Below are 15,896 nucleotides of genomic sequence, written 5' to 3' on the forward strand. Positions count from 1 at the left end.
CCTGGAGGCACTCCAGACATCAATTACCTATGATCTGAAACTATGATCTTTCAGGTTAACTTGAACTAAACCTGACCTACCCCATAGCATTTGGTGAGAGTAGCCTGTATAAATTAGGACATGATCTGATCATGGCATGTCTTTTCTTGGAAAACCCTTTAGATATAGGAGCTCAAATCATTTGGCAGGTTTTACATTGCAAAAGAATAATTAGAGCACTATTAGACATTCTAGTTCATTCCAAAGAATATCTTCATGAATGAATTGTTTTTTAAGGCAATCTACCATTTATCTCAAAAACCTTCTAAAGCCTCCAATCTCACTCATCGTGATACTGGAGATATGCACTTACTCCACGCTGCAATGCCTTGCGTTTTTCTTTTCCACAGGAAACACTGTGTGGGTGGAAGGAAGAATGTACTTAAATACTCACTAATCCCAGAGGCTAATGTCCCAGAGTCAGCGAAGAAAAAAAAAGAGAAACATTAAATACTAATAATAGAAAACAGAACAAAAACAAAATAACCTGACAATGGCAAAAATGCCACCCATTTGTATAAACATAATACATCAGGCACAGTTTATTGAATTTTAGTGAGAGGTTTATTTCAGTGACATTGAAATCAGCTAGTATTTACAATCATATGGGTAACTGTATAAAACATGTCTGACAGTACTACCAAAGTCTATTCATAACACAAACTAGACAGGACAGCATCACAGCTCAGGTAGTGACAGCATGAGTTACAAAGTACAGTCACTTCCTCATTCATCTGGCATGCTATTGCAGTGGTTCCTTTTAACCAAAATCAACCACATCAACCTACTAAGCAAAATGAACAAAGGCTCCAATTCAACAACAAAAACTATGTCCAACTACACAGTCGCCCAAAAGTCAAACATGCCAGAATTTTGGGAGGAAAAAAATAAAATAAAATAAAAAAAAAAAAACTTCAGGAACGTCATTAAAAGCATTCGCTAATTATGCCTTTTTGAAGCAGTAATTTTGAAGACTTGGTAGCTGGCTGGTGTGAGTGATCAGTAATGGCGCGCGTAGTGCGCCATGGGGGGGGGCTGACTGATGCCCTGGCCGGGCCGAGGGGCGGGGGCGCTCCCGGGGTTCACCAGGTGGTTTATCGAGGGTCCGCTTTGGATGAGCGTATCCAGGGCCTTCAGGACGCTAGGGTTGTCAAAGTTGATGCCCGCCCCGCTGGCGGCTGGCCTCGCAGACGCCTGCGGGATGGCCATTCGGTTGGGCGGGGGCCCGTACGGGGAGGGGACGCTGGAGGCCACGGCCGGGGGCCGCAGGGCCGGCCTGGAGCCCATCATGCCGGGCCCCTGGGCGGCGGACTGGGGGGGCATTTTGGTCATGGTGGAGGAGGGGGCGAGGGCGGAGGGGTGGCTGGCCGTCTGGCTGCCCATCTGGCTCCCCATCTGGCTCCCCATCTGGCTGCCCATCTGGCCGCCCATCTGGCTGCCCATCTGGTTGCCCATCTGGCTGCCCATCTGGCTGCCCGCGGTGTTGTAACCCTGGGCCGGGGCGGGAGAGGCGCCTGAGCCGCTGTTGAACAGACTGAGGATCTTGGCCTGCAGCTCCTGCTGGTGGTTGGAGGGCACAGCTGCAGTGGAAGCGACGGCTGGGGGTAAGTGGGCTGCGTGTGTTGCGTGAGAAGTGAGGACGTTGTGTGCAGTGTGTGCAGTGTGTGCAGCATGTGCTGTGTGAGCGGTGTGTGCAGCATGTGCTGTGTGAGCGGTGTGTGCAGCATGTGCTGTGTGAGCGGTGTGTGCGGTGTGCGCGGGGTGTGCGGTGTGCGCGGGGTGTGCGGGGTGTGTGGAGAGGGGCACGCTGGGAAGGGTCTGGGCGGGAGGAGGAGCTTCGAGGGCTGCTGGAGCTGCATTGTGGGATGCTGGAGGACATAAGAACACAGCACACAGGGTCAGTCTCTACAGTCTACAGCAGGGGGGTCGCACAGCTGACCATTTTCTGACAGCATAGAACTTTGATGCATTTATCTATAAAACTAGACGGCAGGAAAGCCTGAGCTCAACACAAATGAATAGCATTCATACAACACCAACACAAGCATGCCAAAACACATGCACAAAAGGCTTCAATCCTTGCAGTTATTCATCTTTCACTCAACCCCTCGGTTCTGGTATTTCACAGAATGCCGAGGTGAATTTGTACTGGATTATAGGCATGTAAGGGAGGGGGGACCCTGCAGACGTGGGCGGTACACACAGCTCGTCCAATCAGAGGCTGGTACCATGGAGCCTACCTGCATGCGGGTCACCGCTGCTTCTCACCAAACGCTCTCGCTTATCCCTCAGATACTCAATCAGCCCATCCAGCTCCTCCATTGTCAGGTACCTGCAGGGAGACCAAACGTCCGCAATTAACACCAAAACGTGAAGGAAAACAATCTCGCATCGAGCGGCTTGTGAAAGCTGAAGAGGCACGCTGGGATTAAACCGCAGGTGGAAGCAGAGCAGTGTCTAACCTGCCCTCCGACAGCAGGGTGATGGCGGGTTGTAGAGAGATCGGGTGGCCCTCCCTCTCGTGCTCCCTCATCAGCACGTCGTCCGCCATCTTGGCGGCCTTCCTGGCGATCTCCTCGCGCTCCTTGTCCCGGTGTTCCACCTTGAACAGGTCGTAGTTGTGGGCCACCAGGACCATCGCGTCCTGCATGGGCATGTTCCGATGTTCTGAAATGTCAAGGCCAAAGAATGATCGGGTGGACAAAAAGGAGAAGTTCAAGTTATCCTCGTCAAGTTCACCAAGAACGGGGACCTCTCAAAGAACGCAGCCTATTTGGCAAGAATCAGATGTAATCTCTGATCTCTGGTGTACATCACTATAAAACCCGAACGCAAACCCGCCCCTACCTTGGGGTGTTCCGAACAGGATGTTGACGGTGCAGGAGCGGTGCACCTGGTGCTGCTGGGTGATGATGATGGCGAAGGGCGTGCGTGCCCGGCCCACGTCCTCAAGGGCCTGCGTCAGGGACACCTCCGTGTTCAGGAAGATCAGGTCCACCACCATGCCCAGGTCCCGCACCTTCCTCCCCACCGTCTCTGCATACTCCCTGGAGGGGGTGGTGGGGAGGTGTCAGATATTCACCAAAAATACTTTCTGCCATCTTTGACCAGGATATGGTGAAATAAATGATACACTTCCAAGACCCTGTGCACTCCTCTCCCCCTCCCTCCCCGTAGTTACTGCTACAGTGATGTTCCACGCACGCTTCCCCTGGCTCGGGAATGTTGACAATCAAGCCAGGCACTGTTGCTCCTATTACCAGGTAAGGTTCCCTTCCACTGCAAGTCACCTTGGGTTTAGAGTGCAAGCTAAAGGAACGCAACGCGATGTTCTTGCGGTCGTCGGGCTAGCCCCCGATTCGTCGCGCCGGACGCCGAGCGGCGCCCGCGGACTCACTTCTGCTGCTTGTTGACCACGATGACGGAGCAGTCGACGGGTCGCTCCGAGTCGTAGCGCCGCTGCAGCTCCTCGTAGTACTGCCGGTACAGCTCGTTCCGCCGGCGCTCCTCCACCCTGGGCCGCTCCTCTGCGCACACAGACCGCGGCCGCGTTACATTGACATGGCAGACGCTCTTTATCCAAAGCCACGTACAATAAGAGCATACTGAAGGTCATTGGAACAACTACGAAACACTGGTGCGCTAAGGTGCAATTACTCATTTTGTAACGGCTACCCACAGTGAACATTACCTCTCTGACCTAGCCTATGCCAAGTCAAACTAGGAGGCATGACAAGCTATAACATCAAGATAACGATACAAAGTACAATATAAGTGCTGGATGGAGGTACATGCAACATGAAAGTGGTACAAGGGGTACATGTGTAACATGAGTGATTTAAGTGATAAAAATGATCCCAGATTGGGAGTGCCCTGCAGAGTGGTGATAGTTAGTCCCAAGTAGAGTCTGAAGAGGTGAGTCATTCTATAGTCTGAAGACGAGTCATTCTTAAGTCTGAAGAGAAGAGTCTTTCAATAGTCTGAAGAGAAGAGTCTTTCTTTAGTCTGAAGAGATGAGTCTTTCTTTAGTCTGAAGAGAAGAGTCTTTCTTTAGTCTGAAGAGAAGAGTCTTTCTATAGTCTGAAGAGATGAGTCTTTCTATAGTCTGAAGAGATGAGTCTTTCTATAGTCTGAAGAGATGAGTCTTTCTATAGTCTGAAGAGATGAGTCCTTCTATAGTCTGACATGATGAGTCCTTCTGTAGTCTGAAGAGACGGCGCTTTCCGCTCAGTACAGTAGGGACCGCACAGTGAGTGGAACTGAGGCAGGGCAGGAGATTTCAGGCTTACCTTCAGGGTCTCGGCGGCCGTTCCAGGGTTCCCTGTAGCGGTCCGGGTAAGGTTCCTCCTTCTTGCGGTAATAATCGTCCACACGGTAGTACCGGTCGTAACTCTCGTCTCTACAGCCAAACAGAGGAGGAGCACATCAATGTCAGCACTGGGTGGCGGGCATCAAATACTCCAAAGGGGTCATTCAGACAAGGAACCAAAAGTTACCAATCTCACCAATACTCAATCTACAAGCAACTTCCAAAACTTTGACGGGAGTTGCCTTCCTTTGCGCCCTGCTTGTACCCCCTTATGGATATGGCATGCATAACAGGAAGTACGTTTCTGAAGTGTTTTTCAAATACGCTATTCAAAACTTTCAGACTAATTTTCAAAATCCCTTTCATAACATTGGGCAAAATAACCCGGCCCTGTCAAAACCATGCCTCACCTAAAGGCGGGGTCACCTCTGGGATCCTTCTCCCGGCCCTCGGGGCCTCGGTACCGATCGAAGTTCGGGTCTCGCGGCACGTGCTCGCGGGGGTGCCCACCCCTGGGCTCGCGGCTGGGCTCCCTAGTCTCGCGACTGGACTCCCTCATATCACGACCCGGCTCCCTCATGTCGCGGCCTGGCTCCCTCATGTCGCGACCCGGCTCCCTCATGTCGCGACTTGGCTCCCTCATGTCGCGGCCCGGCTCCCTCATGTCGCGACCTGGCTCCCTCATGTCGCGGCCGTCCCTGTGATCGCGGGACTCCCTGCCGTGCATGGGGGAGCGAGAGCGGGTCCGCGCGTCCCGCCCATCGCCATACCCGCCGTACGGGTTCCTAGAGAGGACACAAATCATCGTTAAAAGAAGAGAAAGTAGATTCAGCTGGGACACCAAACAAAAAAAACGGTCCGTCTTTCCTCAAATGTGTTGAATACAAACGATGGCTTACTTGTAGAAAACACGATAATCATCGCACAGGGACGAGAGGAACCAAGCAACGGAATACGCAGATTTCGGAGCAAACACACACTCGGTAAAATGAGGCACAAAGAAAAATCCGTTGGGAGAGAAATCACAAGGTTGATTTCAGAAATCCCTCGATATGATCACGCCGAGTGAATGAAAGTTATTTTAAATCCACCATCGGGTTTGCAGTAGCTCGCCTTCAGTGGAGCACACAGCACCACAGCAGTTTCAGTCATGATCGGACGACTCTTCTCAAACTACAGGTCCCATAAAGCAGCTGGAGAGTGCATTCTCCCCACTTGAAAAGATGCAAACCTTTCCAGTTTCTTCTTGGGGGAAAACCAAACATTTCCCCGTTGCTCATGCATATGTCTATTTTACTTTACAATTTGAACGAAACTGGGCAACATTTTTTACGACCGAAAATTTATTTTAAAAGTTTTTTTTTTTTTTTTTTTGAGTACAACCAAATGTAAAATGACCGCGAAAGTGTACCTCCTTTGTCCTTGAAAAGGCATTTTATTTGTTCCGTGCACCCAAGAACAACTTCTCGGGGTGGAACAATTAGTGGTTCAATTTCCAGTTTGAGGTTTTATTAAAAACCATATTAATTGTTGGTCGGCACATGAGAACGCATTAAACACAAATTTACATTTTTTTTTTAGATGACGCTTCAGACGTGCAGTAGATATCCAGTTCAAAAGTACCTCAACAAATGATTCCACATCACGCTTGTAAAAACCGCCAGATATCCATAGAGAACATTTTGGCACACGCAATGGGTTGAAGAACACACGGTTCGGAAGAGTAAAAAAAATAAAAAACATTTTCCACACATACAATTCCACACTTTATTACCTATTAACATTCCAAACACTTAAATTTGATAGCAGAATATTTGACGACGCAGTGAAGTGCATTTCATAATTACAAGCTATGTGAAGTTCTCGAAGTTTGAAGAGGCGATTCAAAACTCCGACAGCAAGAGTGGAGGAGGCAGAAAAGGTTGGTATGAAATACTTAAGACAAGGATACCACAGATAGACGTTTTTTTTTCCTATTTTATTTCAGCACTTTATAGCTTTTAGAACACGATGCACAAGCGAAAACCGAGATGCTCGTCTTGACCATGTTTATACTCGATGTCCTTGATGTTGAGAAATTACTGAAAATGTGGGTGAAATTCCAGTGCGCTCAGAAGATGCTTCTCGTGAAAAAGAACGGTTACCGGAGAAGTGGAAACGTCACTTCCTCACACTGTAGGCACTTAGTCGTTACATTACCTTCGTGGAGGGCTCTGCCGGGAATGAGCTTTACTCTGTCGCCGCTCCGCTGCCATATTTACATCTGAAAATAAACCAATCCAAATGTTCAACTTAATCAAGAAACTTTTTTTTTTTCCCACCAAATCCACGGTGGCATGGATTAACATTGCGCATTACTTTTCCTGCTTCTAAAAACCAAAACAAATTGCCCATAGTATACGCAGATGACATCAGATCGGATGGGTAGAAAAGAAGTCCTTTTAGGGAGATTTGGCATTGAGCAAGTATGTAGACCAGCTAAGGTAGCTTTATTCTGCAGGACTGTCAACAACTGCATAATTTTACAGCCTGTGCAAAATCCTGAAAGAGTCCCCCCCCCCCAAAGTTCCTTACAGTCAGTCAATGACCAACTGAAATTTTTGACAATATCAATTCTTAAGAGGTGTAAATGTGCCAGAGACACCCCCTCCCAATTAATTTTATTTAAAAAACAGAACCTTCTCTACCAGGAAAGGGATTGTTGTACATTAAAAAATAATTTCAAAACCTTACATTTTTCAATCCCCTGTATTTTAACAGTCCACAGGCAGTTTGTGCATTTCAGATCAACAAATAAGTGTAATTGTAGGCCTCAATTTAAAAACTGCATTTTGACATCAAGCAGGAAATCAATAAACCACACCGGTTTCCTGCATTACTACTGTGCTTGTATTGCATATATAGACAAAAGTTTTGTAAATGAAAGCAGTAAATTATCTTCTGTGCTATGTGCATATTGCTTGGCATACGGTTGGGATAAGGTTGTAGGTATAGCAGTGTTAAGATGTGAACTGCCTAGTGGGATTTACTGTTGTCAATACAAAAGGTTGGTTTGAGTCAAGGCTTTCTGTGCCTTCTTGGCGGTACCATACATTTGTATCCCTGAGACCAACGCTGATCTTCTCCACTCTTTATAAGACTTTTTTCCGAAGTGATTGTCATATAAAGTCATGTATTACACTTAGTCTAATAGCGTTGGAAAATGTCCTAAATACATAACAGTGGACCCATAAGGCTTTAGTTCGTCTTTCTTTAAAATTACCCAAAGGAAATGAAGGAATCGGTAGCCTGTTTGGACAGACTTGTAATGCAATGCTACTATTCAAGTGCATACAACTCCACTTTGGACCAAGAGTGGTTTTCCCACCTCTCATTCCAGGTATTAGCAATACAACAAATTGTTTCCCGTTCCTAATTTAGTGGGCTATGGCATCTCAGAAGCAATTCATATACTGGACATGTACAGCAAAAAAGGATGGTAAATCCACCAAGCACTTTCAACAACCTTTTCTTTGCTACTTTGGACACTGACAGCTGCATCTATGGTGTATGCCTTCTATATGCTGGTCAGCCTACATAAAAGATTCAAATAGTTTTTTTCCTAACTGCTTTCTGTGCCAAGATGTAAATATTGAAATTGCACCCATTACCATTACAACCTGTGTCTTCAAGGGGTACTGTATGGGTAATGTGGCCAACTGCCTTTCTAGTTTTCAACTTTACTTTGGCAGGTAAATATCAGTATAGAGCTATATGTTGATTAGCAAAATTCATGCACATTTCTTGGAAAGGGTTCATTGCACTGTTTCTTGATAAAAAATAGGCTACTGCTCTTCTGTTTTTTAACTGATGACCAGATGATCTTGAGAGGAAACTAGTTACCAACAGCCCTTGTGATTGTTCTGTTGATTTGGTACACACATGCACCCCTTTAGGCAAATCCATTTCTAATTCAGTGTCTAAATGGTGTTCACCACAAAGACCTACTAGTGAGCCTATAGTCTCCCCTCTTCCTCCTATGACACAATCACACCATATTTTTCCAGTTCGACACTATATCTTCAGCCAGTACATTCACCTGCAGCATTTTACAGTTACCAAACAGACACAGTTACCAGGTAACAAACCTAAGCTGTATGAACAAGGAGGATTCACAGGGCACCTCAACCCAGGTAGCCATGTTTTTAACAAAACGGGAGTTAAAGGGAGATTGAGCCATTTTTTATAATTTAGCCTTGCTTGATCCTGTGTCCTTATTTTACCTTAAGAACCCAGTCAGAAACACAAGTGGTACGGACTGATCGTGGGCTCCATATCTTTATAACATTTGAGCTTGTGTCCATATTGAAAGCTATTTTCAGCAAGGCTACTCCACTCCAGAGACATGCAAGGAGGAAGGCAATCCTATCAGCATGAACTAATTTAAAGTTGTGCCTCTGCTGCCATTAGGGCAGCTGAAGTCACTAAAGTGGTCACTAAACTACACAAAGCACTGTACTCTTTTTAAACCTTCAAATTCTGTGAAGATCATATTTGTAGGCACATTTCTGTTCCCCCTACAATAACCAGGGATTCAGTCCGGAATTTTGTTGACAAAACAAAGTGGTCTACAACATAACCCAATCAATGAGACAGGCCAGTTCACACCGTAAACCAATCAACGAGATTGACCTTGCACGTTCACATCATAGTACACATAGCTAGATGCGCTGGGTAAGAAAAGAGTATCAACAATGGCAAACAACGGCCTGCTCGGGCGCTACGCCATGCCAGAAAGGAAAAAAAATGGATATAGACCTTCCTTTTAAACTAGAATAAACATATAATTCAGTAGGTGGCAAGAGCTTCAGGGGTGGGTGGAGTTGATGGGCATGAAGCTCGAATTGTTTCTGCTGGACAGAATCTAAATTTCAACACTAATTTACCCGGGCTTCCTGCTTTCCAGCCAATTACCTACAACGAATTTAGCCACCAAAGTAGCTAGGTAGTTATTATTGAAAACGTTACTGCATTTGGCAGCTAGTTATTGGAAGAATTAAATGCTTGCAATGTTACCTGTGCGGTAGGTTAAGTTAGGTAGTTTGCCTAGGCTAACTAAAGTTACCTGGTCGACAGATCACATTAGCTAGAACCGGCGTGAGTGCACAGTTGGTGTCCCCTGCACAGTCAGCAACCCCTTATTTCCGGTTCCGTCACCATTGTGAGGAGTCAACCCCTGGGATAGAGGGCAGCCTTGTTCAACACTTTACATGTATAAAAAATATTTTGCTAACGTTAGCAATCGTGAACGTCAGCTAACTTTAGATTCGCAAGCAAATTGTAAATTTAGCGAAACCATCACTCCATTAGCCAACAGCTACCGAACTCTGAGACTAAATGGAAATGTGTGTGTGTTATCGGTAAGCTCTGCAACAACAAAAAACATTTCTGTTGAGCTACCAGGACCCTTGGAGCCGACCATTTTTAGCGTAGCTAACGCCATGCCAGTCCGTCATTCTGCAATCTTGCTTACCTAGTTTTCTCAACACTTTGTTGAGAAAACTGCTTACTGCAACTTTAAGGTCTTCGTCCCAAACATAAATAGTAAATTAAGTGATTATGAAAGGCCTCCAGCATTAACTGCCATTCGTTATTTTTATCTGGATTAAGTTCTCCAGGCAACTGCACACAGATGCATGACTGCATCTACACCATGTTATTTTTCAGAATAAACAAACATAAGATATTGAACACAAGTTGGTAGTATTATCATGCATGCTCATTACCATTACAGTACCCCTTTCATTTCCAAAAACCAGAAAAACTGGTTCAATAGCCAAGACTTCCCATGACAAAATTGCCCATTTCCATTTTATTATTATTTTTTTTTTTTGTAAAACAGTTTAAGGTGTGCAAAATTCACCGTGTGTCTGCTGGTCTCGGGACAGTCAGAGTCCCTCCATTGAAGCCTTACCTAGTTTATAACCTCTATAAAAGCGACCGTTTTGTCCCGCCTTTGCAGCCTCCGCTTCCTCTGCTCGTTCAAACTGCACAAATCCATACCCACGGAACATGGACAGGGCTGGAAAAAGGAACAGGTGTTTCTGGGTTGTTGTTTTTTTCTTTTTTTGGTGGTGGTGTTGTTGTTCAATCCATTACTTGAAATGGTATAGTCTTCAGGACCTTTAAACATGGAGTTAACCCTTTGAGCCCCAGGAGGAACCGGTCTGCATTTCTATCCCATTTATTGGCTTTCTTTCTACTCCATGTTAAAGGATCACAGACCCCAAGTGGTGCAGCACAATTATAAAGCATCAAAAAAATTTACACACCACTGATCACTAAGGCAGAGAAAGAAAAAATAACAATAACAACACAGAATTTTATTAAAATCCAGAGCGAAAATGTATTTGTCACCCCATTTCAGGTCACTGAGTTTTAGCATTGGATTTCTACAAAATGTAGGATGCCTAAGTACAGTGACCCATCCCATAACTGCAACAACCTCTAATTTTGGGCAAGGGCACATTAGTTTTTCTTCTGAAATGCATGTAGCCACTTTCACTCAACAGACCTTGCACCACAAGACTGGATGACTGGTCAAAGGACTCACTACTGCAAGAACCCACCTAAATTCAAAACTACTACAATGTACTATGGCCTCAAAAAACAGACCAAAGGAAACAGGAAAATGACTTCAGAACCTGCACGTGAGTTTGACAGTTGCTGATTTTACATGAATCTGAATGCAACACTAAATAAATGTGTTTTTTTAATGTATGTAACAGTGCAATTAGACTATTTGGGCTGATGCACTGCTAACTGGACAAGCATACAGTCTCAACAAAAATATGTTTTTCAACAAAGACAGCCAGATGACAGACTTGTAATCACTGAAGAATACAAAGCTTGTGGCTGACACGTGACTACAGGGCCCAAAGGGTTTTAACACCAACGGAAGGATTTTTAGGTTACTTGAGAGATAAAATAGGCCATACATCGAGGGAAAATGAAGTGCTGCATTTATCGGCTGTTAAATGTGCCAGGGCATGTGCGTGCCACCAGAAAAGGCAACTTCAGCAGCACTTTGTAAAAATCTAAAATATTCACAGGGAGAACAAAAAAAAATCCACAAATAACCAAAACATGTAAAATGGCTTCAGTTGTACTTGAGTGAAGAATTGCGTGTGGACTACTAACCATTTATCTTCCCATACGGACTGAACAGATCCTCCATGTCCTTCCTGTCCATTAGGGTCGTCGGCAAATTCCCCACAAAAATCCTCCTCTCCAAGTCGCGGGGGTCATTGCTGTTGGTGGTGTGGTGGGCGGGGCTTGCGCTGCGGCTTCTCCTGCGAGACATGCTGCCACGAGAGTCGCTTCGATCTTAGTGCTCGGCGACGCACTTATGTCTGGTTTTTGGCAAATTCAGATTATTTTTTTCTTTTGTTTGTGTTTGCGTCTGTGTGTGTAATCCCGGGTCCTAAAAAATCCAGCGCGCCAACAGAAAGGAAGAGAAGAGAAATCCCACACATGAAACGTCTCAACAGGGGGGGAACATCACAAAATATTTCAGCAGAACATGTTTTAAGGGATTGAAAAAAATAAGTTGGATGAAATGCAGAGGACCATTTTGAAACACCATTCTCTTTCTCAGCTACACACGTATGGTTTAATTCATTTAAATTTAAAAAAGCACAAGTTGCTTAAATGTATTTATTTGGTTCTGACACAATCTCTACACCTTGAGGTTAACATATGGAAAAAGCAACGGTGTTGCCAATGTGTGCTGCACACATTTGCAGCAGCATAAAATCGTCACAAAGTAAAATGAATTCGATTTTTGCACGACAGCATTAGAGACTGGGAAGCAACGAGTTGTGAGTGGCAATCCACCCTTATAGCGTGATGTTCACTAATAAATTCCCCATAATAATCGCTGGTAACACAGCACTGACCAAGTAGTAGCCAAAAACCACTTGCAGCTAGGGCTGTCACGTTCACTGTATAACCGTCCTACCAGCCTTACACTCTCCCCATGTATGAATGTCAAGCCAGTCATTACTTTGAGACACATTTGCCCTGATGACAGGCGTTAGAGGAAAGGTCATGGGGTCACCACAGACAATAAGTTTCTTCTTCCTGGGAACATGAAAGGGCACAGCAAATGTCATGGCGATCCAGCCATTATGTCTATCATTGACGGACAGACATTATGGACTGACGTCTTCACATAACCTTCTTATCCAAGGTAAAAACAAATGTCTTCAATTAGACAGAGAAAAGGAGTTCCACCAACTGGTTCCATACTTAGCGCCAACCAACCAACGGTAATACCGGTAATTTGGTTAATGGTAATTCGTTAGTCCTAATTAATCGTGACAGCCCTACTTGCAGGTAAGTCTTGGTCAGGAAATAATATGAAATTAGGCTGAATGATGGGATAATGGGACGAAACAGACGGGTCCCAGATGTGCCCTGAAAATTTTCGCTGTGACCCGAACCCGATACATGCTCTTTTGAAATTAAGCATGTACCGAGCGGTGCGGAAACGAGCAAATGAAATCCAAATCTATCGTGGAAAGCCGCATAGATCTTCCATTCAGTCCTTGCCTGCAAAAACATTTTTGGTTTGGATGAAGTTCGCCGCCGTAGTTTTCCGCAGATTTCACATTTCCATCGTATCCATTCGTTACTCAGTTTGTGGTTCTGGGTTTACAACACGAATGAAAAGTTGCACCCCATATTCCTCCCTGGATCCATCCGTCATTCACAAAAAGGAAGGTTTATGCTCAATTCGTTTCACACTCGGATGAAATGCACGCATGCTGTGCTCGCTAGCTAACTTAGCAGATGCCCAATGTTTGCTGCATAGCTCACGTTAGCTAGCAAGTTACCAGCACTCATGTAGCTCATAACGAGTAGCGCCGGAAGAAATGCAAATCAGCGTAGCTTATTTACTTAACGAAGTTGTAACGAAATTGATTTTACTCTATTATCGGTTAGACGTATATTGTTCTGTGATGTAACTAACGTTACCATTTTAACGATGTTCCATCCCGAATTTGTTTCCCCACTAACGTTCGAGCTAACTTAAGCCTTAACTCCACAAGTTACGTAGCTAGCGTTAAACATGTACTAGCTATTAATTGCGCTTTATTTTTAGACACATAATATTTCGGACATTGTTAATTTAACCAACATCTTGCACGAGCAACAACCTGACTTAGCTACGCGTTTGGTATTTGGTCCAACGACACGCTTAACTGTAGTGGCCCGTTATTACGTTGTCCCCGCCATTTTGTAGCAAGACATTTACCACAGCGGCACAAATTTAGCAGTTCTCACCTCAAGACACCTGAGAGTGGCCAGGTTAAGTTTACGTACGCATCATAAAAATCTAATCGCATTTGTTGTTTAAAAAAAAAAAAGCAATATCGATGTAACAATTGAATTCGCCGATTTGTTTTGCAGAAATTAGTCCAAAACGCCATTAGTCGAGTGTTACTTTGCCAAGCAGACTACAGTAGCTAGCTAGTGAACTAGCCAGCTACTACAAAATGTCGCCGGGAGAATAAGACAGCCAAAATGCAGCCTGGCTTTGTGTATTTTCATTGACATTACCACTTTCGGAAATATAGCACGTCAAACTGTAGTGCTTACAGACAATAGTTTATCGATGGACATTTAGCCAGATAGCATATGTTGCTAGATAGCAGGCGAAACCAAGTTACCCTCAGCTAAATAGCCAGCCAGTGCCTTTGCTTTGGCTAGTATACACCTGAATGCAACGAGGCAATTGTAGCTTTAAAAACTCCCCTACCTTCACCATGAACTTTCCTTGTCACTCTTCAAATAATTAGCAACTTCGTAGTCCTCCAAACATTAATGTTACAGGTTCTTTCACCAAAATAAAAAATTTCAAGCCTAGACAGTTGGGAGCGTTAAGCCTTGCTCGCGACAAAAGAACGCCTTCTTCGGTGGTATTTAGGGTATGAATGCGAATAGAACATGAAAGCACACTGCCACCCACAGTTTTGGCGTGTGAATCCAGGCCATAGGCATCTTCTTCTTCGGTGTTGTTTACCGTCAGCTTACATCCTTGAAAGTTGCATTACTGCCATCTCTCGGAGTAAGTTAACTCCTACAGCTTATTGACTGTCACACTTTCATTAACAGTCCCATTCCCCGAAGGTAGTTAATAAAACATCTCCTCCCCTGCCCACTAGCACCACACCTGATCCCAGTGCTGCTGCCATTCTTTATTGATATTTCCTCACACAATGCCCTTTCCCTCTGATTTTGATAACTTTATATTGATTTCAATACTTCCCTTTTTGACTGCTTCTTTTGCCAACGTATCTGCTCTCTCGTTTCCCGGGATATCTGAATGTGCTGGGACCCACATGAATGTAATATTTTTCCCTTGCCTAACCACTCTTGAATTGGCAAACAAGATTTCATACAACAGATCCTGGTGATTTCTGGCTGTACCTATCTTCATACTTGCAATGGCCGACACAGAATCACTACATATTACTATTTTGCTAAACCTACCCCGTTCAGCCCATTCTAATGCCATCAATATGGCAAACAATTCAACAGCATACACACTTAAACAATCCGATGTTCTCTTGCTAATTCCCACTTGGTAACTAGGCATAGCAACTGCAGCCCTTGTCGCATCTGTCTGCGGATCCTTTGATCCATCTGTAAAAATCTGAACACTGCCTTCATACTTACAGTCCCTATAGTTATAGTATTCACTAACTAAGTCAGCATTCTTATTACTGTGCTTAATCTTAAGTAATTCCAGATCTACCCCCACACTTTCTAACTCCCAGACAGGTCTAACAGGCCACACCACAGTTTCGCCAAACTCTTTATCATAGACTCCCATATCTCTTGCCCATCCAAAACTTGATTTTTCCATCCTCTCCTTCTCCCAGCTTGTCTGCAGTACCCTTTTTGTTGGATGATTATCTCCAGGCCATAGGCTACAAGCGGAAAGCACCAAAATTCTAATTATGGAGCAAAAAAATCTGTAGAATGGATTTACGCATCTGTAAATGTTTTTCACAAATCTGTAAATGCTTTTAAAAAATCTGTAGAATGGATTCACAAATCTGTAAATGGTTTCAAAAATCTGTTGAATGGATTCTCAAATCAGCAAATTAACTTGAGAATACACCCAATAACAGTTTCAAACTTGTTCAAAGACAACTCAGTAATTACTTCTCAAACCAACTACAGCAAAGACGACTCAGTAATTACAACCTCTGAAATAAACCTCTTACAATCTCTCTACTCTTGCACCAACTTTGGCAATGTACCGATTAGCAACCTTGTAAAATGGGATTCGAGGTTGTGCTAATGCTATGGTGAGGACAATGCCTGTTCTTCACGGATTCGGGATGACTTGTACTGCCATTACCTTATTTTAGAAGTGAACTTGTCACAAAAATAAATAAATGCATAAATACAGACGCTAACCTGTCGTCTATAGCCAAATTCTAAAATAAGCGCCCCTGTGTTCTGTCATATTTCTACAGGGAGCAATATAACGGAT

At 44.4% G+C, this 15,896-nt stretch overlaps 1 protein-coding gene across 5 annotated transcripts; it reads right to left on the reverse strand.

Moving 5' to 3' along the window:
* Window positions 1-584: 584 nt before the first annotated feature.
* Window positions 585-14,338, reverse strand: ncoa5 (nuclear receptor coactivator 5). Of its 5 annotated transcripts, XM_035388110.1 has the most exons (11): window positions 14,151-14,338; window positions 11,528-11,810; window positions 10,302-10,409; window positions 6,548-6,611; window positions 4,759-5,133; window positions 4,329-4,438; window positions 3,437-3,566; window positions 2,887-3,086; window positions 2,502-2,706; window positions 2,280-2,371; window positions 585-1,907 (listed from the first exon to the last, which is right to left on the reverse strand). In XM_035388110.1, the coding sequence occupies exons 2-11, from the start codon at window positions 11,688-11,690 to the stop codon at window positions 1,039-1,041; spliced, it is 2,316 nt and encodes a 771-aa protein (XP_035244001.1). In that variant the 5' UTR covers window positions 11,691-11,810; window positions 14,151-14,338; the 3' UTR covers window positions 585-1,038. The 5 variants fall into 5 exon arrangements, with proteins under 5 accessions (XP_035244001.1, XP_035244002.1, XP_035244003.1 ...); XM_035388111.1 differs by lacking the exon at window positions 10,302-10,409; XM_035388112.1 differs by lacking the exons at window positions 10,302-10,409; window positions 11,528-11,810 and having other exon boundaries at window positions 14,151-14,337.
* Window positions 14,339-15,896: the final 1,558 nt, after the last annotated feature.

Source organism: Anguilla anguilla, chromosome 13 (genome assembly GCF_013347855.1).
Source record: "Anguilla anguilla isolate fAngAng1 chromosome 13, fAngAng1.pri, whole genome shotgun sequence".
Taxonomy (NCBI): domain Eukaryota; kingdom Metazoa; phylum Chordata; class Actinopteri; order Anguilliformes; family Anguillidae; genus Anguilla; species Anguilla anguilla.